Source organism: Mobula birostris, chromosome 2 (genome assembly GCF_030028105.1).
Source record: "Mobula birostris isolate sMobBir1 chromosome 2, sMobBir1.hap1, whole genome shotgun sequence".
Taxonomy (NCBI): Eukaryota; Metazoa; Chordata; class Chondrichthyes; order Myliobatiformes; family Myliobatidae; genus Mobula; species Mobula birostris.
The window spans coordinates 218,943,387-218,968,121 of record NC_092371.1 but is presented as its reverse complement, the minus strand read 5'-3'; the positions used below and the strand labels follow the sequence as shown (position 1 = coordinate 218,968,121).

General features: G+C 40.0%; 1 protein-coding gene across 1 annotated transcript in view; it reads right to left on the bottom strand.

Annotated features, from left to right (window-relative positions):
* The window catches only part of LOC140194080 (intron Large complex component GCFC2-like), a 44,676-nt gene that overhangs the window by 8,022 nt on the left and 11,919 nt on the right, over positions 1 to 24,735 (bottom strand). Inside the window, exons 5-13 of the mRNA XM_072251494.1 lie at positions 22,203 to 22,309; positions 20,548 to 20,666; positions 14,650 to 14,836; positions 12,054 to 12,177; positions 11,222 to 11,291; positions 11,012 to 11,127; positions 3,828 to 4,027; positions 3,175 to 3,325; positions 1,973 to 2,094 (exon numbers count right to left, since the gene is read on the bottom strand). Coding sequence (XP_072107595.1) covers positions 1,973 to 2,094; positions 3,175 to 3,325; positions 3,828 to 4,027; positions 11,012 to 11,127; positions 11,222 to 11,291; positions 12,054 to 12,177; positions 14,650 to 14,836; positions 20,548 to 20,666; positions 22,203 to 22,309 — 1,196 coding nt within the window. The remainder of the gene's footprint in view (positions 1 to 1,972; positions 2,095 to 3,174; positions 3,326 to 3,827; positions 4,028 to 11,011; positions 11,128 to 11,221; positions 11,292 to 12,053; positions 12,178 to 14,649; positions 14,837 to 20,547; positions 20,667 to 22,202; positions 22,310 to 24,735) is intronic.

The following is a 24,735-nucleotide window of genomic DNA, read 5'->3' as shown; positions in this document are numbered from 1 at the left end:
ATATTTATTTACATTTGCGTTTGCAAAATTTGTTCTCTTCTGCACTCTGGTAATCTTTCATTGGTGCTGTTAGTTACTATTCTATAAATTTGCTGATCATGCCCACAGGAAAATAAATCTCAGGGTTGTATATACTCTCTAATCCAGGCACATGTTAGTTAATATCTTCTGCAGCCTCTCCAAAGTCTTCACATCCTTCACAAAGTGCAATGATCAGAATTGTACAGAACACTCCAACTGTGGCCTAACCAAAGATTTACATACAAACGTTTGTAGTTGCAATATGATTAGTCAACTTTTATACTCAATGGCAGCTATGTTCGGTTGCAGAGTCCAAATATTCTTACTATAGAACTGTAGTCATGAACAAACCCATACATCTTGCATTTTGTCAGGTTATTAATATAGGCAGTAAATAATTTAAGGCCACGCCAGGATCGTGGGGCACTCCAGTTGGTTTAAATTATCTGTCGTTTTGTATTATTAATTTGCTTGGATCCCTTTCCAGGAGTCCAGCATTTATCATAGCTATCCTCTTCCTTTACACATATTCTTTCAAGATCTAGACTTTTATTTTGACATTATATTCCAGTTTACTTGCATAATCAATATTCTCCCTCCTCGTGAGGTTTTTAGTCTTCCAATACTCCAATACGGGTTCCTGAAAATATTCGCAGTGCTCTACCATCTTTGTTGAGGACTAATAGTTTATATTTCTCAAGCCCCTTTTTCTGATTGTATAAATTTCTGCTTATAGAATAGCTGCATAAATATCTACCTTTGCTCATCTACTGACCTCGCCTTCAAATAGTTATCAAAGCCCACTATGGATAGCTCGACCTTCACACCTTTGTAGTTGAGAAAACTGATTTTGGACGAGAGACGTTCACCTAACCGTATTTGAAATTCCATGATAATATGACCCCTAACTGCAAGATCTATTATTATTCCACTTCATCACACATGCCGAAATTCTAAAGTAGCCTTTCCACCAGATTCCATAACATATTGCTCTGAGAAACAATCCATGAAGCACTGTCTACTTTACTCAGGCCCATTTAATTAGTTCAATGAATATACAGATTTAAATAACTTATAAATGCAATTCCCTTTATACATACCTTTGATAGTTTCACATTTATGCTTTAACTCGCTGCAAGGCAAATCTTTGGCAGTCTATTTTTAGTACTTATTTTCACATAACCTAGTCCCACATCACCACCACTGCATCCACATCACTTCTCAGTACTATACTGACACCTTCCTCAACCAATTTTGCTAGTCCATCTGCTTTCCTTTTCGTCCACTCTTTTGAAAAGTTGGGCAACTTGGAATCAAGGTCACCATGAAATCATGACCCTGTACAGGTGATTGCTCACCCCTGGTTTGCAAGATGATTGCTAGAAAATAGTGCAAATCATGATTTTCCATCATGAGGCCTCATCATATGCACCTGCATCAGGAAATGCAAACTGACAAAAACCTTTATGCATTGATTTTTTTTTACTTTTTTGCCCCTATATAAATACTGTAAGAATGAATTTTATTCCATATCTCTAATTTTTGTGTAGTGGTTTCCGAATTCTGTATGGTTGGATTTCTGTAATCTGAATGGCCATAACGCAGGAGCCACCTGTAATTTCAAACCAAAGTCAATTTTATCAGTGCAAATGATTCATCTGGCTCATTTAAAATACTGCATGGATTTAGATAAAGAGACATGCTTTGGTTTTACAAATAACTGTAATGATATCTTCTAACTCTTTGTTTAAACCAAAACTGGAAATTCATTTCACAGAATGACTGCTGGCTTCATTGGTAATTAGCACAGGATAATCTTACTTCCACTTTAAGGATATAATCCTAGGTTCCAGTTTATTGCTATTCTAAGAAAAAGTAATAGTATTCAAATAATATTAACTGTAACATTAACTTTTAACTCAGCAAGATTCTTTAGAAGTGATTCCTGTACCTGTGTGGCCTTGCTTTGTTCATTTCCGAACACATTATATTCCTCTTTCAGTTTTCTGAAGATTTGTACTAAACACTGTGTTTGTGAGGACGACAAAAGATCCCACACATGAATTACAAAACCTGGGAGGGTAAAATTAAAGTGCTTTTGTAAACCATAAATAGCTCGCATGTTAACTGAATAGTTTTAATTTTTCCCATTAAGTGTAATAATGTACCATATGATTTCAATTACTATCATTACATTAAAAACTATAACTATTTCCATGAAAACTTAGGAAAGTCTAAAATACTGTTCAACATTGGAAACATGAAATGAAGTCAAGTTGTAAGGCCCAGCAGTATCTCACCTGGTCCCTCAACACCAGCTCCATAGCCAAGAAAGCCCAGCAGCGTCTCTACTTTCAGCGAAGGCTGAGAAAAGTCCATCTCCCACCCCCACCACATTCTATAGAGGATGTATCGAGAGCATCCTGAGCAGCTGCATCACTGCCTGGTACAGGATTTGCACTGTCTCAGATCGCAAGACCCTGCAGCAGATAGTGAGGTCAGCTGAGAAGATCATCAGGGTCTCTCTTCCTGCCATTACAGACATTTACACCACACGCTGCACCCGCAAAGCTAACAGTATTGTGAAAGACCCCACACACCCCTCACACAAACTCTTCTCCCTCCTGCCATCTGGCAAAAGGTACCGAAGCATTCGGGCTCTCACGACCAGACTGTGCAACAGTTTCTTCCCCCAAGCCATCAGACTCCTCAATACTCAGAGTCTGGACTGACATCTACATTATGTATTATTATATTGTAATTTGTCCTCTACTGTGCCTATTGAGTTGCTTATTAATTACTGTACTGCCCTGCACTGTTTTCTGCAGTTTATGTAGTCCTGTGCAGGTCTGTAGTCTCGTGCAGTTTTTATGTTGTTTTACGTAGTCTAGTGTAGCCTTGTGCTGTCTCACATAGTCTAGTGTAGTTTTGTGTTGTTTCATGTAGCACCATTGTTTCGTTTTCACTGTGTACTGTCCCAGCAGCTTATGGCCGAAATGACAATAAACTTGACTTGACTTCAGAGAAGGACAAAAATTTTAAAATTTCATGTTGTGATTCCGATTGGTTTGAAATGATTTACTGCTTAGACTGTTCCTACTATAATTAATTTACAACATCAAAAGCAAGAAAATGTAGATACCAATAAATTACCTTCAATTTTAGGAATGACTGTTTTCTCAATTACTGTCAGAAGTAATGCTGCATCAGACTTGTCTTTTTTCTTAAATTCTTCATCTTCCAAATGACAGTACTCTTCCAAAGCTGAAATCCACGGCATTTCCAACAAGTGTAAACAATCTTGCTAAACAGTAAAGATGGATTTTAGGCATCTGCTAACCACTTCCACCCAACTCTAATCAGTTCACTAAGAGTACTGCTAGATACTGGAGCAGCAGCACTGCTGCAGCTAGTGTGGCTGTTACACGTATCCAGGTTTGACACTGATCTTGGTGACGTTTGTATGAAGTTTGCTCATTCTCTGTGATTTCCTTTGGATGCTCCAGTTCTCCCCACATCTTAAAGATGGGCTGGTTGATAAGGTGAATGAACAACTGTAGATTGCCGTTAGTGCAGGCAGGTGGTAGAGGAATGGGAAGTGGGACACGTGAAACAGAAGAGTTTGGGGAGGGGTGGAATAAGTGGGGGAACGCACTTGGTCTTGGTCTGAAAGCCAGCATAAACTTGATCGAGCGAGTGGCCTTTTATACAATAAAATTTAAAATATGATAGAACAAACAAATACCACCAGGACTTCCTGGAATATGGAACTTAGTTGTACTTCATCCACTCTACACTATACTTACTTTAAGAGGATTCCAGCTGATTAGCTGCATACGAATTAAAGGATTCAGAATTTTTTGAAGACAGAGTCCAATATAAGCATCATAATAGGAATCAGGAAATTTCTCCCGCCACAGCCTAAACTTGGCAAAAATTCTGTCAACACTGTAGAAGTCTTCCTGTACATCATTGAAAATTTTCCTGGCTTCCTTCAGAATGTGATCTGAAATCACAAAAGTGTTTGTTTAGATAAGAACCCCCTACGCAGTTAAAACATAAAAGCCTCATTCACAGTTCAAAGCTTAAAAGATCAAAGCCATGTTTAAAACCCCATGTAGGATGTCATAAGAATACTGGCAGATGAGCAGCTGGGCAACTCCCATCAATGCTGATAATGACAAGCATTCAGAAGCTTATTTTAATGCACTGAAATCTTACTTCAGTCCCTTCAGGAATCAGCTGTAAGGTGTAATTTCAAAAAGCAAGACAAATGAAAGTCTAAACTAACATATCACAGCATCACACTAAAAGATCCTTACTAGAGTCATAAAACACCACAATACAGAAACTGGCCCTTCATCCCATCTAACCTGTGCCAAACCATTAATCCACCTAGTCCCATTAACCTTCACCAGATCACAGCCCTCCATACCCCTCTTGTCCATGTAACCTATCCAAAGTTCTTTTATATGTTGAAATCAACCTCGCATCCACAACTTGTGCTGGCAGCTTGTTCCACACTCACCACCCTCTAAGTGAAGCAGTTCCCCCTCAGGTTCCCATTAAATATTTCACCTTTCACCCTTAACCCATGACCTCTAGCTGTAATCTCACCCAACCTCAGTGGAAAAAGTCTGCTTGCATTTACCCTCTCTATACCCGTCATAATTTTATATATCTCTATCAAATCTCCCCTCAATCTTCTACATTCCAGGGAATAAAGTGTTTAACCAATTCAACCTTTCCCTATAACTCGGGTTCCCAAGTCCTGGCAACATCCTTGTAAATTTTCTCTGCACTCTTTCAATCTTATTTACATCTTTCCTGTACGTAGATGACCAAAACTGCACCCAATACTCAAAATAAAACCTCACTAACTCCTTATACAATTTCAACATAACATCCCAATTCCAGTGCTCTGTACATTGACTATGAAGCCCAATGTGCCAAAAGCTTTCTTTACAGCCTTATTTACCTGTGACACCACTTTGAAGGAATAATGGATTTGTATGCCCAGATCACTTTGTTTTACCTCATTCCTCAGTGCCATAGCTCTCACCGTGCAAGATCTATGCTGGTTGTTTCTCCCAAAGTGCAACATCTCACACTTGTCTGCATTAAATTCCATCTGCCATTTTTCCATCTGGACCAGATCCCATTGCAAGCTTTGATAGTCTTCCTCACTGTCCACTACATCTGCAAATTTGCTGATCCAGTTTACCACATTATCATCCAGATCACTGAATTAGATGACAAACAAGAAAGGACCCAGCAACGACCCCTGCAGCACACCAGTAGCCACAGGTCTCCTACGAAGCCAAAGTCTAATCCAATTTACAACCTCATCTTGAATGCCAAGCGACTGAATGTTCTTGACCAACCTCCCATGTGGAACCTTGTCAAAGGCTTTGCTAAAATCCATGTAGACAACTTCCATTCCTTGCCTTCATCAACTTTCCTGGTAACTACCTCGAAAAATGCTGTAAGATTGGTTTGGCATGACCTTCCATGCACAAAGCCATGTTGACTATTCTTAATCAGTTCCTGTCTTTCCAAATACATATACATCCAGTCCCTTAGAATACCTTCCAAGAACCTTCCCACTACAGATGTCAGGCTCATTAGCTTATTCTTAGAGCCTTTCTTAAACAATAGAACAACATTAGCTATTCTCCAATCCTCTGGCACCTGATCTGTGGCTAAGGATATTTCCGCTAGGCCCCTGCCTCCCACAGGGTCCAATGAACATGTCAAAACCCGGGGATTTATCCACCCACCTAATTTGCTTCAACACAGCAAACGACTCCTCCTCTGTAATCTGTACAGGGTTTCTGATCTCGCTAGTGAACCTCCTCAAATCTATAGACTTTGTGTCCATCTCAAGTAAATACAGATGCAAAAAATCTATTTAAGATGTCCCCCCATCTCTTTCTGTTCCACACAGATTACTACTCAGATCTTCCAGAGCCCAAGATTTGTCCCTTGCTATCCTTTTACTCTTAACATATCTGTAGAATCCCTTTAGATTCTCCTTCACCTTGTCTGCTAGAACAACCTCATGCTTTCTTTTAGCCCTCCTGATTTCCTTCTTAAGTATCCTCTTGCACTTCTTATACTCAAGTACCTCATTTGATCCTCCCTGTTTATACCTGCTATGCATCTCCTTCTTTTTCTTAACCAGGGCCTCACTACCTGTTACCCTTAAACCTGTTATCCTTTCCTTTTACTTGACGGTAACAAAGAAATTCTGTACTCTCAAAATTTCACTTTTGAAAGCCTCTCACTTACCAAGTACACCCGTGCCCAAAAACAACCTGTCCTAATTCACACTTGCCAGATCCTTTCTGATACCATCAAATTTGGCCTTTTTCCAACTTAGAATCTCAACTTGAGGATATTTTCTTTTCCTTTTCCATAATCACCTTTAAACTAATGGCATTATGATCACTAGTTTATATGGTTGTCTTAACCAAGCATTGGATTGGATTCAGCAGCAAAACCAACAATTTTGCACTATACAGGAAAAAAGCAAAAGATTTTACTGAAAATGCACAAATGTGACAACGTCCGGAAAGTTAAGCAAATATGATGACCTTCATCAAACTGATGAGTCAGATTTGAGAAGTCCCTCTGTATATTTCTTTCTTTCTCTTGCTGAACCACCTGATGCACATTTCCACCACTATTCTCCACAAAGTCAATCCCTGATAGTCTCCCTGAAAACATTCTTCATGAACCCAAGCAGTCAAGTTCAACACTCACAATAACTCTGGAAGAGCAATAAGAAGTTACTACTGTGTCGTTCATGAATCACCCGGTCTGCAAGAGTATAAACTGAGATAGCATAAACATATCTTTTGTAGGGGTTTGAGACGCAACACCCACTGCTATAATATGGCAGTGAGACATCCTAACACCCTAAAATCCTAACAGGAATCACTGAATGTACATGCTCTACACTACAGCATTTAAAAAAACAAAACTCCAAGGAAGCAGCCTGTATTGGCACCTCCAACATTTGGCATCTCAATTAATTTAAAATGGAATCCCGATATCCTGTGTTTCCAGGTCTTCTGCTATATTGCTGCTGGAGACTATTTGACCATTAATACAGGGTAATAAAGTATGTTTTTAATGGGAATGCAACCTGTCTAAAACTACACACACACACATATACCTATATACAGCGTAATTAGATAGACATAGAAAATAGGTGCAGGAGTAGGCCATTTGGCCCTTCGAGCCTGCACCGCCATTTATTATGATCATGCCTGATCATCCAACTCAGAACCCCGCCCCAGCCTTCCCTCCATACCCCCTGACCCCTGTAGCCACAAGGGCCATATCTAACTCCCTCTTAAATATAGCCAATGAACTGGCCTCAACTGTTTCCTGTGGCAGAGAATTCCACAGACTCACCACTCTCTGTGTGAAGAAGTTTTTCCTAATCTCGGTCCTAAAAGGCTTCCCCTCTATCCTCAAACTGTGGCCCCTCGTTCTGGAGTTTGTGTTCATTGCCAAATTTGAGACTTGGGTGGTGCCAGACCGTCAGCAGGCAGTAGCACAAGAAATTCTCCAGTGAACAAGTAATTTCAAGGGAGCACAAGAGCTCAGGCTCCAGTGTGCTGGAGGGGGCAGTAGAAATAGGGTGCTTGTGAGTCAGATGCTGACCGATTCGGATTTCTAAATAATCAGATAGCTGATTATCAGAGTCCTTCTCTAACTTTATAATGGAGTCAATAGAAATTATTATATATTTCCTTCCAACATAGAAGGCCAACATTCAGCAACCATCTACGCTGGCCCATACGACAAACCTGCTCCTATCAAGGCCAGGGTAACAAACAGTGAAAACTGGATGTGGAGCGATATTTAGAATTGGGTAAAAAGAAAACAGAAGTATACACAGGCAATGTTATGGTAGTCTGGGAGATTTTAACATGCAGGTCGATTGGGAAAATCAGGTTGGTAATGGATCTGAAGAGAGTTCAATGCTTAAGAGATGTTCGCATTCTTTACAAGAAGTCTAGAACACAAGAGCAAGGATCTGATTCTGAGGCTTTGTAAGGCAATGGTGAGGCCTCGCCTTGAATATTGTGAACAGTTTTGGGCCCCTCATCTTAGAAAACATGTGCTGGAATTGGAGAGGATCCAGAGGAGGTTCACAAGGATGATTCCAGGGTTATCATACAAGGAACGTTTGATGGCTCTGGGTCTGTACTCGCTGGAATTCAGAAGGTTGAGGGGGGATCTCATCGAAACCTTTCAAATGTTGAAAGGCCTAGACACAGTAGATGTGGAAAGGATGTTTCCCGTGGTGGGCGAGTCTAGGACAAGAGGGCACAGCCTCAGGATAGAGGGGCGCCCTTTCAAAACAGAGATGCGGAGAAACTGCTTTAGACAAAGGCTGGTGAATTTGTGGAATTTGTTGCCACATGCAGCTGTGGAAGCCAGGTCGTTTGGTGTATTTAAGGCAGAGATTGATAGGTTCTTGATTGGACATGGTATCAAAGGTTATGGGGAGAAGACCAGGAACTGGGGTTGAGGGGATTAAAAAAAAGGATCAGCTATGATTGAATGGCAGAGCAGACTCGATGGGCCAGATGGCTAAATTCTGCTCCTATGTCTTATATGGAACCAATAACTGGGAAGGCCTGCCAAGAATATAAAGAAGTGGAGTGAGGCACTTGAAAAGGAAACTAGGATGACCAAAAGGGGCAATGAAAAATCACTGGTAGACAAGGTTAAAGTCAATCTGAAGGCTTCCTGTAAGTATATTAAAGGTTAAAGAATACCCGGGAGAAAGTAGAGCCCATTAAAGACAACAGGAACAATCTGTGTGTCGAGCTGGAAGGTTTTGGTGAGGTCAAAAATGAATGCTTTTCATCAATATTCACAATTGAAACAAATTTTGTGATTGGAGAATTTGGTGAAGCTGTAGGTGGAAGTCCAGTACAAATCTCCATAAATGAAGAGGAGGTACTTAATGGTGGATACATCTCCAGGTATGAGATTCATCCCAGGCTGCTCCAAGAGGCAAGAGGAGAAATTTCTGGGTATCTTGCTGAGATTTTGAAATCTTCACTGGACACAAGTGAGGTACTGGACACAAGGGAGGACAGTAAATGTGATTCCCCTTTTCAATAAGTACAGCAGGCAAACAGCTGGTAACTATACACCTAATACCAGTGATAGGGAAGATATTGGAAAAATATTCTGTGGGGGAGGATTAATGATCACTTGTTAAGGCAGGCTCCAATCAGCTGATATGGCTTGGTCAGAGGAATACAGACTGAATTGTTTGAAGAGGCGTGAAGTGCATTGATGAGGGTAGGGCAGTAGCTGTGATTTACGTGGCCCTCAACAAGGTCACACATGGGAGATTCATTCAATAGGTAGGTACATCCAAAAGGTTAGCGCCTTGGAATCCAGGGCAACTTGGCAAACTAGATCCAAAATGTGCCTGGCAGTAGGGGACAGAGCAAACTGGTAGAGAGTTATTTTTTCAATTAAATGCCTCTGGGTCCCACATCACAAGATCACAAGACAAAGGAGCAGAAGTAGGCCATTCGGCCCATCAAGTCTGCTCCGCAGCTCCCCCACGAGCTAAACTATTCACCCATCTAGTTCCAATTTCCAGCTTTTTCCCATATCCCTTGATACCCTGATTAATTAGATACCTGTCAATCTCCTCCTTAAACACCCTCCACAGCTGTATTTGGCAACGAATTCCACAAAACCACGACCCTCTAGCTAAAAAAATTTCTCATCATCTCCGTTTTAACTGGGTACCCTCTAATTCTAAGACTATGGCCTCTTGTTCTGGACTCACCCACCAAGGGAAACAACTTTTCCACATCTACTCTGTCCAACCCTTTCAATATTCGAAATGTTTCTATGAGATTCCCTCTCATTCTTCTATACTCTAATGAACACAGTCCAAGAGCCGACAAACGCTCCTCATATGTTAGCCCCTGCGTTCCAGGAATCATCCTCGTAAATCTTCTCTGAATTCTCTCCAACATCAGTACATCCTTTCTAAGATAGGGGGCCTAAAACTGCACACAGTATTCCAAGTGAGGTCTCACTAATGCCCCATAGAGCCTCATCAACGCCTCCTTACTCTTATACACTATTCCCCTTGAAATGAATGCCAACATAGCATTCGCTTTCCTTACCGCCGTCCCAGCAACATGGATTGTTGCTGGGACCCGTGCTGTTTGCAATATACATGAGGATCTTGAATGTCGATGTGGGAAGCAAAATCAATAGGTTTGCAGATAGCACACAGATTGTCGGAGTTCTTGACTGTGAGGGGTATAGTCAGCTCCTGAAAGATATTGAGCTAAAGGTGCAATGGGGTGAAAAATGGCATACGGAGTCAAATCCGGACAAATGTGAAGTGACGTATTTTGGAGGCTACGATATACAGCATGAATAGGTGGGTCAGGAAGATGTGAGAAACAGTGGGACTGTAGAGTACAAATCCAAAGACCCTTGAATGTGGCAACACAGGTAGATAACATGGTTAGGAAGTCACTAGTATTAATTAGTCAGGGCACTGAATATAGAGTGGGGAGTTTATGCATGCATCAACTTTATAAAACCTTGGATATGAGAGATTACTCTGGCCAGTGCTGATACTGCTTCAGTTAACCAGAGGTCAAATGATTACCTATAAAACTTCAAGTTACAGAGTAGAAGTACCCAGAGCAAATTGCTAGTCTTTCTGTATATTTCTGTCAATACTGTATTGTAGCAGGCAAGAGGTGATGCCTTGTAATAATGGGCCATAGAATTCACAGGGGAAAATAACCATAAAATCTCATGTATTATATGCACAAACTAACATATCCATACCTATAAATACAAAATACTGTTACACAAAGGTACTTCGTCCACTAATCATACAGAAACATTGTATGCGTTTCATTAAAATGGAAAATAAAGTGAAAAGTTTTGTCGTGCATATGTCAGCTAAGAATACCTTCTTTAGTGTGGAACTCAGATACATCGCCTGGAGATACTTCTTCATCACTGGACATCCCTTTGTGATGGTCTGCTTCCTTGCCTGCCACCTTTCTTAAATGTTCCCTGTGAGCCCTATGCAATACAAGTATAAATGCAAATTTAATTATTTCTCAGCGAACACTGCCTAATTAACTTTGGATGAGTAGTAGATTTACAGGTTTATTACCTTCTTGCTTCTCGTTTTTCGATGCGCTGTTGTTTTGATTTGACACTGTCTTTGTCAATCTCCACTTTGTCTGTAGAAATGAGCATTGAGATTTGCCCAATGAATCATTAAGTGATACTTATCACAAGTAATGCGACGATACTGCGATTTCTAAATAATAATTCATTTTAAACTTAGTTTATGCCTTCACTATTCCATGGTTTCTGTCATAATCCACAAGAACAATGGATTAAATAAATAAATACAAAGAAATAAAAGCAGAATTGTGGCTTTCTGCGTTGTCAGCATTTTTGGACTGTACTGAAATACTAATGTATTTACTGCTGGAATTTATAAACCACCAAGGATTAAATGATTTGTTTGAAATTTACTTAAAATTATAAGGTGTATAAGATGATGAGAGGCATTGATCGTGTGGATAGTCAGAGGCTTTTTCCCAAGGCAGAAGTGGCTAACACGAGAGGGCACAGTTTTAAGGTGCTTGGAAGTAGGTACAGAGGAGATATCAAGGGTAAGTGTTTTTTTTTTTTACGCAGAGAGCGGTGAGTGCGTGGAATGGGCTGCCGGTGACGGTGGTTTAGGCGGATATGATAGGGTCTTTTAAAAGATTCCTGGACAGATATATGGAGCTCAGAAAAATAGAGGGCTATGAGTAACCCTAGGTAATTTCTCAGGTAAGGACATGTTCAGCACAGCTTTGTGGACCGAAGGGCCTGTATTGTGCTGTAGGTTTTCCAGGTTTCTAAAATAATCAACCAAATCAAATGTCAACTGTAAAGCCTGATTTAAAGATGAGCCAAGCAAAAAGTTAATGGTAAATGATTAAACTAACTTGACAGCTGCCAGATATCAGATGATTCATCTTGAATATCATCCTGTCTGCGTTGCAAAAGTTTTCTTGCCTGCTCCTGCAGTAACTGCTGCATTTCAGATTCCAGTTCATTGATGAGATGTATCTAGAAGAAATTACTTCAGTAAATTCCTTTCCTCTCTACTGCACAGATGGAATTATGCTGCACAATGCTGTTGCTGTACTGTTTCTTGAATTTTATAGACATATACAGAATCTCAACATCCTTGAGTGCGTATACACACACACACACACATAAGAAATATCAGTGCTGGAGAATGTACAGCTTTTACTTTCTGAAATTTAAAACACAAGCATCAATAACTTTAATTTCTATTTTAAACTTCCTGCCATCAGATTTCTGAATAGTCCAAGATCACTAACTCATTATTCATCTACTGTGCTATTTATTTATTTTTGTAACTTACAGAATTTTGTTTCATGATATACATGAGTGATAATAAACCTGATTTGGATTGTGCATCGGTGTTCAGTTAAGACTGAGTCTCTGAGTACAGAAACAGCCCCTTTTGGCCGATTGCGAACATACCAGCCATCGTGTCTCTTCTATACTAACCCATTTTCATTACATCTGTAACCCCGTATGTATTGGCAATTCAAGTGCTTCCGTAGATACTTCTTAAAGGTTGCAGAACTTGTCTCCACCTCACACTCAGATAGTGCTTTCCAGATTCTAATCATCTTCTGTTTTTCTTCCAATCTCCTCGAAATCTGTTATCTGTACCCCTAAACCTATCCTCTCTAGTACTAATCATCTCTTTTGGGGAAAGGTTTCTTAGTATCCTATATACAGTCCTCGTAATTTTGTATACCGCCATCAGGTCTCCCCTCAATCTCCTTTGCTCCAAGGAAGATCTGTCTCTACGGTACCTTGGACTTGTACACCAATATTCCCCTGTTCTTTGGTATTCCTGAAGGTCCTATCATTCATTATAAATGTTACCCATCTCAAAAATCCTGTGCTTATGAGCTACTCAATTGTGTTGGCAATGGCAAAGGCATGTAATGAATCTGAAGAAAACTCCAAGGTTCCGAATGAGGAAGTCTCTCATGAGGAATATCCTGTAATGTTTCAAAGTACAATGTTGGTCCAACCATGAGTTGCCAAACTCCAGTGCAGTCACACCTCACACAAAGGATAACAGAACTGAACCACCCTAGCCCGAGATCATGGTTGCACGAGTTCCTCGGGACAACTTCCAAGGCCCAACTATCTTCAGCTACTTCAACTATCACCTTCCTTGGATTATTGCAGCAGAAGTGAGGGGCTTTGCTAACGATTGAGTAAGGTTGAAATTCTACATGCAACTGTAGCATCCCTGTTTACATGCAATAGATCTAAGAATTCCCGCTGTGATGATTAGGGTCAACTTCAGTCTTCCTTTGTGAGAGATACGACTCCAGTTATTAGAGAGCTCCTCCTCTGATACGCGCTAAGTGGCAAGTAGTGCCAAACAATGACCCTCAACAAGAGAGTTGAGCCACCTGCCTTAGCACTAACATGACTCAATCTCCTACCATTAATGTCCTAGGGTTTACAACTAGACAAAAACTCAGCTGGAACAATCACTGGATATGGGAGCAAGTAACAACCTGGCTGACCTCTGGCTAGAACTTCTGTGACACTCCAAAGCCACCGCACTACATGCAAGGTAAGTCAAGACCATGACGGAATGTGGTCCATTTGCCTGAATCAGAGCAGTTCAAGCAACACTTGAAAAAACTGAAACCAAATGGGAGAAACCAGCCTGGATGAATTCAATCCATCACCCAAAACATATTCTTTCCAATAAGCAGTATGTACAATGCAGATATTCAACCACACTCTACTGACCACCACTATCATACAAAAGGCAAATGTCAGCAGATGCTTGGGAACACTAGTTAACCTTCAAGTCAACACCTTTTTGATTTGCAAATATATTCTTTGCCCTTCATCATCATTGAATCCAAATCCTGAAACTCCTTTCCAAACACCAGAAGAACTACGCACGTTCAAGATGGTGTGTTCACAGAAGGTGCATAGTATTTCCATCCATTTATGTTTCCTTTTTGCAGACCTCTACATTAATTCAGTTACTGCAATGCAAAATGACTCATATTTCATATAGTCAATCTAGCTCAATGGGTGTAGATTTTGCTGCCAAAGACCCACAATTATTTTCATACCATTACAACAGATTACTCATGATACTTCTTAAATGAAAGGAACTTAATTTCTTTTTAACCATCCTGGTTTCAATCCGATAATCCCCACTGAAGTTAATGGCTTGCAGATCCTGCATCACCAGGAGTCCAACAATGTCTGCATAAATTCTGAATTTACAAGTTTGACTAAACTTGCTTGGAAGATTGAGACATGTTGGCATTTAAGAAAGCAAATGCCAATGGTTCCATTCTTGTAATATAGACAAGTTGGTCCAAATCTTATAGCCCGTCTGTGTTCCCTTAGTTTGGATTCAGAGAAGTATTAAAATGAAAGGTTTATTGATTGCAAGATAGATCAAGTCACAAAATATCTCTGAAAAACACTGGTCCTTTTAGTTCATTCTTGTACCTTTTCATTGAAGCAGTTGACGAGATTTTTTACATAGGTTCGCATTTCTTGATAAAACCGGTATCGAATACCAGAATCAGAAACGGCTTCCAAATGTTCAATTGTACATCGTGAACTCTCAGCAGTTTCTTGGATCTTCTCCTGTTCACGATGATGGGAGTGGTGAACTTCTTGCAAGGATTCCAATCTGAAGAAACGTTACCTTATCGTTAACAACTCAGTTTAGAAATGAAGTAAGAAGCTTAAAATCCAATAAAAGCATAATAATCAGTGACTAACTTTGACCTCATAGCCCATACACTTAGTAAATTAAATTGGCAAACTTAACAGGCAGGAGGTAAGATTTTAACCTTTCTCTCAATGATAGCAAAACACAAGGGCTGGCCACTGACCTCAGTGAGAGTGGCAGTGCCAATTCATCTGTCTACATGAACGGTACCGAGGTCAAGAGGGTGGAGAGCTTCAACTTTCTGAGAGTGAACATCAACAACAACCTGTCCAGGTCCAACTACCCTGCCTTATTTAAACAGCCAGCCTAATCAAAGAAACACACACAGAATGCTGGAGGAACTCAGCGGGTCAGGCAGCATCTATGGAAAAAGGTCACCAGTCAACATTTCCAGCTGAAACCCTTAATCAGGACAGGAATAAAAGTTGAGATTTCAGGCTAAGAATTGTCTGTGTGTTGCTTTGATTTTCAGCATCTTCAGATTTTTATTTGAGCACAATCAAAGAACCCACTCACTTTCTGTCTTCTCCCTACCTATCAAGCAGAAGATGGATAAGCCTGACTACACATTTCACTGTCAAGGACAGCTTCTATCCCACTGTTCTAAAACTACTGAATGGTATAAGATGGACTCTTGACCTCAAAATCTACCTTTTGAAGGAGAGGGATAGAGACTTGGGACCAGAGGTAGGCAGCTGGGGAGAGGTGGATTATTGTGAAGGGAGAAATAAAGGGAACGAGGAGGTAGTGAGGGGTCGGATGAATAAAAACCAAGACAAAGGGAATAAAAGAATAAGAAATGATGGTGGAGAAAGCTCTGGAAGTGAGGAAGATGAACAAGCTCAGAGAGGAGGTGTTGTCATAATTAGGTTTAATGAGAAGGCTCAGGGACATATGAAGAAAATTAACCCGTTTGTGCTAACAACAACTCTGGCAAATAAGGTAGGGGAAATAGTATTTGCAAAAGTCCTTAATGATGGCAACTTATTGGTAAGATGTGCAAATGAGGAACAACTTGAGAAAGCACTCAAGCTAAAAGAGATAGGAAAATGCAAGGTGGAATACACTGGGAGGGTGGGAGCACAAAATAGTGGTTGTAAAGGAGTGATCATGGGGATACCAATGAGTATAAATATGGAGGAGATAAAGAGGAATATCAAAGGAGGGAAAGTAATGAATGTTCAAAGACTGAAAACAACAAAGGAGGGAGTGAAAAAGGAAAGTGAATCAGTATTGATTGAATTTGAAGAAGAAAGAGTACCAAGGAAGGTGTTCCTGGGTTTCATGAGTTACCCAGTAAGGGTGTATGTGCCAAAGCCACTGAGGTGCTATAATTGTCAAAGGTTTGGACACGTGGCTAAAAACTGTAAAAGGCAGAGGAGATGTGCTAGATGTGGGGGTGATCATGAATATGGAAAGTGCGGAACAGGCGTTCAACCAAAATGCTGCAATTGTGGAGGAGCTCATAATGTGGCATATAGTGGGTGTGAGGTTGTCAGACGGAAGACTAAAATTCAAGGAATAAGAGTGAAAAGAAAGATCACTTATGCAGAAGCTGTAAGAATGTCAAGAGAACAGGATAATGCTCCTAATGAACAGGGAGCAATAGGGATACGAGAGATGCAACAAAGAACAAATGACAGGATTTATGTAGACAAAAAGGCTCTAGTAACATTCATTGCAGGAGTGATTAATAGTACGGCTGAGGTAAAGTCAAAAAGTGACAAAATTCAGCTGGTGATAAAAGCAGCAGTAAACCATTTAGGGTTAGTAGGACTGACATGGGAGGAAGTGAGGGAGAACCTCAGTAATCAGTCAAGCCAGGAAGTGTCATGTGTTGGTTAATACTAATTATGGTGATTCTTTTACAATGGAATGCAAGGAGCTTACTGGCCAACAGCCAGGAATTCAAGCACTTTATTAAAGAAATGGTTGTAAAACCGGATGTAGTGTGTATTCAGGAAACTTGGTTGAAACCAACTTTAGACTTTGTGGTATATGGGTATACAATGATAAGGAAAGATAGAAACCTAGGGGGAGGAGGGGGTTGTGCTATGTTAATCAAGCAGGGTATACCATATAGGGTACTGGAAAAAGGAGGTGATCAGGAATACATAGTGGTGGAAGTGTGGGAGAGAGGGGAGGGAGTGGTTATAATTAACTACTACAATCCATGTAAAAGGTTGGATTTGGACAGCTTATTAAAGATACAAGGACAAAACAGACATAAAGTAGTGTGGTGTGCAGATTTCAATGCTCATAGCACAATATGGGGGGATCAGATTACAGATCCAAATGGAAAGGTAATTGAAGATTTGATGGAAGAAAAGGATTTGGTGTATATGAATGATGGTAGCGGCACAAGGATAGATATAACAACAGGAACTGAGTCAGTGTTAGATATTACGTTAGTGTTTAATACCTTGGCTGGCATTAGTAACTGGGGAGTTTGAACTGCTTCAACAGTAGGCAGTGATCACTACCCAGTTTCGTGTTCAGTGGGTGAAAGAGTTGAAGTAAGACCAGGTGGCGGAACCCCAAAGTGGGTGTTTGAAAAAGCTGATTGGGGTAAGTCCCAGAAATTGAGTGAAGAAGGGTTGACAAAGATTGATATTTCTGGAAATGTAGATGAATTAAACAGTCAGGTGACTTCAGCAATTATCATGGCAGCAGAAGGATCTATACCTAGGAGTAAAAATAGGATGAATAGAAAACTGGTACCATGGTGGACAGAGGAATGTTGTCAGGCTGTAAAAAACAGAAATAGAGCATTCAGGCTAGTTAAAAGAACCCATAATATGCAGCATTTGGTCCAATATAAGAAAGCACAGGCAGTGGTGAGAAGAACTATACGTCAAGCTAAAAGGGCAAGTTGGAGGAGTTTTTGCGACAAGGTAGGAAGAACAACACCTGTGGGAGAGATATGGGGAATGATTAAGAGGATGGGAGGAGATAGAAGGGAATGGGAATATCCAGTAATGATATCTGAGGAGGAAACTGCAGTCTCCAGTAGGGATAAGGCTGAGGTCATGGCCAAGTCATTTGTACTGATACACAGTTCAGAAAATTTGTCTGAAGAAGGGAGAAGAAGAAGGGGAAGAAGGGAGAAGAAGAAGGGAAAGAATAATGAGCCAACACCCAGGTGTGTTAAGCAGGAGGGAAGGAACAGATGATATAATTGATGATCCATTTACATTAGCAGAAATGGTGAGAGCAATAAACAGATCGAGACCAACCTCCCCAGGGAAAGATCTGATATGGCCTGTGATGTTAAAAAATCTAGGAGAAGGAGCGCTCTTGAAGTTGCTGCATTTTTATAACAGAGTGTGGGAGGAGGGAAGATTACCAAGTGCATGGAAAGAAGCAGTAGTAATTCCAATAAGGAAGCCTGGCAAGGATCTGTCAAAACCCACTAGCTACAGACCAATTGCATTAACATCAAGTATATGTAAGATAATGGAAAGGATGATAACAGAAAGGTTATCATATGAGCTTGAGAAAAGGGGAATGCAACTGATGGCAAACTACTGGGCTAACTTGCAGGGGCACAATGATTCTCACCCTACTAAAGGAGTGTTGCAGGAGTGCTGGGAAAATGGGAGGTTTCAGAGGGATACCTTTAGTCGGGTAGGGAATGATATCGCGAAAGAATGTGGAGTGTTTGATCTGAGGATAAGTCCTTCAGTAGTTTATCCGGTTGTAGTTCCATGGAAGCTTGTATGGCCTGACATAGACTGGCATTTGTTAGAGGTAAAAAGGAAAGAAAGATATAAAACAGATTTGGTAAATGTCATGTGATGGAAAAGTATAGTGATTATACTCACATTTATATGGATGGTGCGAAGGAACCTGAAACAGGAGTGACAGGGTTTGGGGTGGTAATACCAGCAAAAGAAATTGGAATCAGCAGAAGAACATCTAATAAGTTAGCGGTGTTTACAGTGGAGATGCTGGCAGAGTTGGTTGCGTTGCAATGGGTGCACAAAGCCAGACAAGCCAAAGCATTGATATGTTCAGATTCATCCTCAGTTCTAGCAAGTTTAAGGTCTTTTCACACAAACAGTCGGCAAGATGTACTTTATGAAGTCCTTCAGTTAGTTACAAGAATTGCAAATCAGGGAGGTCAGGTAAAATTTCTATGGGTTCCAGCACATGTAGGGGTGAAGGGGAATGAGAGGGTGGATGAGTTGGCAAAGAGGGTGTTAAAGAAAGAAAATGTGGAAAATGTGTATCAGTAAAGCAGAGGTTAAGTGTGTAATCTGGGAAAAAGTCAACCGAATGTGGCAAGAAAGATGGGACAGGGAGGGGAAAGGGAGGCATTTATATCAAATACAGAAGAGTGTTGCAGTTACTAGGGTAGGTAATGGAAACAGAAGAGAGGAAATTGTGTGGACTAGGTTAAGGCTGGGGCATTGTGCATTAAACAAAACATTGAAAATGATAGGGAAACACCAGACAGGATTGTGTGAGGAATGTCAGGAAGAGGAGTCAGTAGAACATGTAGTTCTGAGTTGCAGGAAGTATGGGATACAGAGAGAGATGATGAGAAATAAATTAAGGGAGTTGGGGATGCAGGAATTCAGATTAAAAGGGTTGCTGGGCATGGGTGAGAGAGCACAAGTCCGGGTACTTTTAGCGTTTTTAAGGGGTACAGGGGTTTTTTATAGAATATGACGAATAAACAGGAATAGGATACTAGGATGGTCAAAGATGGGAGGGTGAAGTGTAGGTTTGTATATATATGTGTGTGTGTGTGTGTGTGTGTGTGTGTGTGTGTGTGTGTGTGTGTGTGTGCGCGCGCGCGCGATTGGGTGAAGGGGTTTAGAATGTATGTCTAGTGCACATTCTGGAGCAGAGGGTGGCGGTAATGCACCATTAAGCTGGATGCCAACCGCCGTAAAACAAGATACAGACAGCAAATCTACCTTGATCAATATTGTCAACTTGCACTGCTCATTTCCTGCAACTGCTGCACTTCATCCTCCACTGTTATTATTTTACCTTGTACTACCTTAGTGCAGTTTTGTAATGCATTGATCTGTATGAATGGTATACAGGTGTGCCCTGCTTTACGAAAGATCGCTTTACGCCACTTCGCTTTTTACGAAAGACCTACATTAGTACCTGCTTTTGCTAAACGAAAGAAATCCGAAGAGGATTTTCGCTTTTAGGAAAAAAGGTGCCCGCTTTAAAGTTGTGTTTACCCCGAAAAAGACTACCATGATCGAGAAGCCTTGCACAGGCAGGTGTGTGTGCGTGTGTGTACATGCCGATTTTTTCCTACAAATCGGTTTTGGCTAAATCCTCCCGATTCCGCTAAGTGAAACTACACTGTACATACATTATTTCTACTTTATGTAGGCTGTGTATTTATCATATCATTCCTGCTTTTACTATATGTTAGTGTTATTTTAGGTTTTATGCGCTATTTTGTATGATTTGGTAGGTTATTTTTTGGGTCTGGGAACGTTCAGAAATTTTTCCCATATAAATTAATGGTAATTGCTTCTTCACTTTACACCATTTCGGCTTACGAAAGGTTTCATAGGAATGCTCCACTTTCGGATAGTGGGGAAACCTGTACAAGACAAATCTATCACTGTACCTCAGAACATGTGACAATAATAACCAATTTTCCAATTTAAAATGTAAACTACTTTTTAGCCTACCTATTGATTAATCGCTTTTTGACAGTTTCCAAGTTGACTGGTGGCAGTTTCTTCAGGTTGTCCAACATCTTATTCACAATGAGAGTATTTGGCCGGCTAACTGTCTCAGTAAACTGCGGCTGAAAAAAGTAATATGTATTAAGATAAAACTAATATGCATTAAGATGATTTTTTAAACAGATGAACAGCAATACTACGTCTGCAATTATAATTTACGTGTAACATCATCTGTACATGCTTGCCACAACAATTGGATTAACGGAATGATAACTCCGAAAAAAATGTTGACAGTTCAAAATGAATTGGCATTCGAATATATCTACCATCAAGCAGGGGAACACCACCACCCTGAGGTTCCCATCATCATTTAGAGTTGGATATGGTCTATCTGTTATTATGGCTATGTGTAAATCCTGGAACTCTCTACCCAATAATAGCACTGTGAGTGTCCCTTCACCTGAGGGACTGCAGCATTTCAAGACAGCAACTTGCAACCACTTCCTCCCCGGCAATGTTTATGAAATGCTAGTCTTGCCAGCAACATTCTATTTCCCACAGGTCTCTGAATTCACTGAGAAGTACTACCTAATACCTGTTGGATTAGAATGAAGAATTGTTATTTTTCTTGTAGTTTGTATTACCACATAATCATGTAATTGTTCAGTAAATTTTCAATAATTGTACAGCTGATTCTGTAACTTATAGAGGCTTCTTAGTTTCTCTGCAGAGGCTGTCACGCCACCAGAATTTGGCCATTTCATAGACTACACCTCATCTCCAGTCTGAATAGGAGATGACCACAACTTCACTTCTTTTTCCTCCCCATTCATTCCTTGTTCCTGGAACACTTAATAAAATGGCTGTAACTAAATTTAATGTCTCATCCTTGACTTTCGAAGAATGTCTGGATCGATACCACCAGATCCAATGCAGGACACACAAGAAAAACAGTGATAATTGGAAAGCGGTGAGGCATGATATCCAACTGATTACAGTTGTAGTTGTACCCTGTATGGCATTATTTCTTATTTTCTTATGACACAGAAGAAGGACATTCAGCACAAAATCCATGACAGCTCCCAGGGTAATTCTATCAATCCAATTCCTCTACCGTAACCCACCAATGTCAATTAACTATACCCCAATCCTCCTGCAACCGATAGGATCACATCCAGCAAACAATTAACTTATTCTTAGGTGAGAAAGCAAGGTTCAGAGAAATAACATGTTACACTGCTGAATTTAAACTTCTATAAAAACGCAGAAACACACAAACTAGGTGGCAGATTTGAACCCAGGTCACTGGAGCTGAGAGGCAGCTACTCCACTAGTTGTGCCACTGTGCAGCTCCAGTTCTGAAAGATTAAACATATTTGAGGGCAAGTGTGTGGTGCAGAGATGTTGAGTTTTGATACATTCATTTTTACATTTAATATTCTACAAAGGATTTCCTGCATACAAAAAATCAGTACTGTTCATCTATTCAGCTATAAATGAAAATCCTCCATTTTATTCTAGTTGGCTCTGTGCGAATTGGCATGGACAGCAAGTTAAAAAGTCTTTTCCTTCGAGGCCTCATAAGTAGCAATATTTTGCACTTTGTACAACAAAGTCCATTCTTATAAACCAAAGATTACAAATGCAGCAATTCATACCGAAAAAACTTTTACTCTTTTGATTTGCTGCTGTTCCCATATTTGCTGATCATCATCGTCATCTTCTCCTCCACTTTTTATACTCCCGCTGTCACTTTCATTTACTCCTGGAAGTACAAAATATCATGGTTGACCATAGGTAATAAGAATATAAAAACATTGGCCAAGGCAAATTTGACCCTGATCCACTGTTCAATCAAATCATAGATAAACTTTTACATGAACTTAAGCTCCTGCCTCCTCGCAATATTTCTCAATTCTTTGCTGCCTAAAGTTCACTGACATTTTGAACATGTTGACAGACTGATCCACAACCCACGAGCTAGGGAATTCCAACAGTTCACAACCCAAGAAGTGATGAAATAGTCATCCATCTCAATCGTAATTCTGAGTCCGTGATCTCAATTCTAGGTGGTCACCCCAGTGGAACTAATTACTCAGCACCAACATAATCAAACCCTCTTAGGAACTCTATGTATTCCACTGAGACTTTTGTTGCTCTAAACCAGAAGATTTAAACTCATTTTCTCATTCCTTCTCATCCCAGGAATCAATCTGTTAAAATCCATCTCACTTCCTTGAATAAAAGTAAATCCTTCCTTTTCAGACAATAAATGTGATCTTTTAATCATTGTTCATATCCTGAGAAAAAATAATCCAATAATAATGGAATTTAGAAATATAGCAAAGATAAACAGCAAATGTCAATGCAAAGTAAATTTCCAGATAATATAAATATGGTAAAATTCTGATTATTCAGAAATCCCAATAGTTCAGCATCTAGTCTAGTCCACGGGTGGCCAACCTTCTACATTCCATGTGTCAATTTTTTTCACTCACGAGTTCAGATGCGCCATACAACTCTTGTACCCCCATTCAATTCTTGTAAAAATACGTTAATATAGAACTCGTGTGTGAAAAAATCGCATCTGAACTCATGCGTGAAAAAAATTAATGCATGGAACGTAAAAGGTTGGCCACCCCTGATCTGGTCATATTTCCCATGCTCCCTACAGACACACTATAGCCCCATTTCCCATGCTTCTTTTGACTCAACAGGACACTGCTTCATGTTCTCTCTTCTGATTAGCCAGGGCTCTGATTCCCATTCCTCCTCCTACTCACTCATTTCAATCACTCTTTAAACTATCAAGTTCATTGGGTAATTTATTATAATTTACAACATCCAAAAAGTGAATTAAAACAAGTGTTGGTTATTAATAGAAAATAACATCCAATAGCCTGGAACATCTGTCCCAAGTATGATGGATTATAGAAATTTTATTGTACCAGGATCCCATACCAACAGCCCCACCTCAATTCAGAAATCAAAAAGACTTGGCCATTTACAATTTGTTCCATTTTGGAACAGAACTAGATAGTACGATGAATAGATACTAGACATCACTTACTTTTTGATAACTTAAAAAATTTACAAAAGCCAATATTGCAAAATACTTTCGTAGGGCTGGATTCCACATTTATGCCTGCACTGGGCTGGGCCTCTCACCACAGAACCCACTGTCACTAGTTGAATGGAATCAGAGAACCCTACAACATACAAAGGAGTCATTTAGCTCATTTCAGCAGTATCAGTTCTTTGAGAGGGCTATCCAATCAATCACCTACCCCTGCTTTTCTCCTCACTGCTAATCTTCTACTTTCAAGCATATCTCAAGAGAACTTTAATATATTTATTTCTCCCATTATATCAGTTAACACATTTCAAATCATGAGCTGTTGCATCAGATAAATTCCCAATTCATCTTTAGCGTTTTTGCCTGGTATCCGAAAACTACCTTGGGAACCCCTCTGCAATAGCTTCCACTCAGATATAGTTTGCAAATGCTTCAGAATCAAAATGAAACAACACTTTTGGATACACTAGAGTTAAAAAGTTGCAGCCATAGTGTTCAATGTGCAACCACTTACAAGAAGTGCAATCAACTTTATATTCTGGTTGCATTTGTAAAATGAAATCCTTGAGAAATGACTAAGATGTTAAGGATGGTCAAAACATCAGCTTTTTCAGTTATTGATTTGTGAATTGTTAATGAATAATCAGGTTATTGATATGGATAGCTGCACATCAGTGCTCAGAACCAGAGGATTAATTATTAATTTTGTTTGATGAAATAATCTCAGGAAACAAATTTCAGGGAGCATGCTCAACTGCTTATATGACCAAGCACTGTGTATTTTCTTGGCACTTTTCTCTACTTCTTCAAAGTTACGTAATTGGCTGACAGTCAAGAGAGGCATCACGTAAATCCAAGTGGAGACACAAGGAGTACCTTTGCTTCGTCTGCTGTAACAGTCAGAATCTCCTATTGATATTTAATTCCACTTTCCATTCTCAAACTGGCACGTCTGTCCACAGACTCCCCTACTGCCTCGTTGAGGCCAGAAGCTGATTGGAGGAGCAACACCTCATATTCCATCTTGGTAGTTTCCAACCTGACAGCAATGGTGATTTCTCTAACTTCCTGTAACCATTCCTTTCTGTTCATCCTTCTTCCTTGGTTTTTCTTAC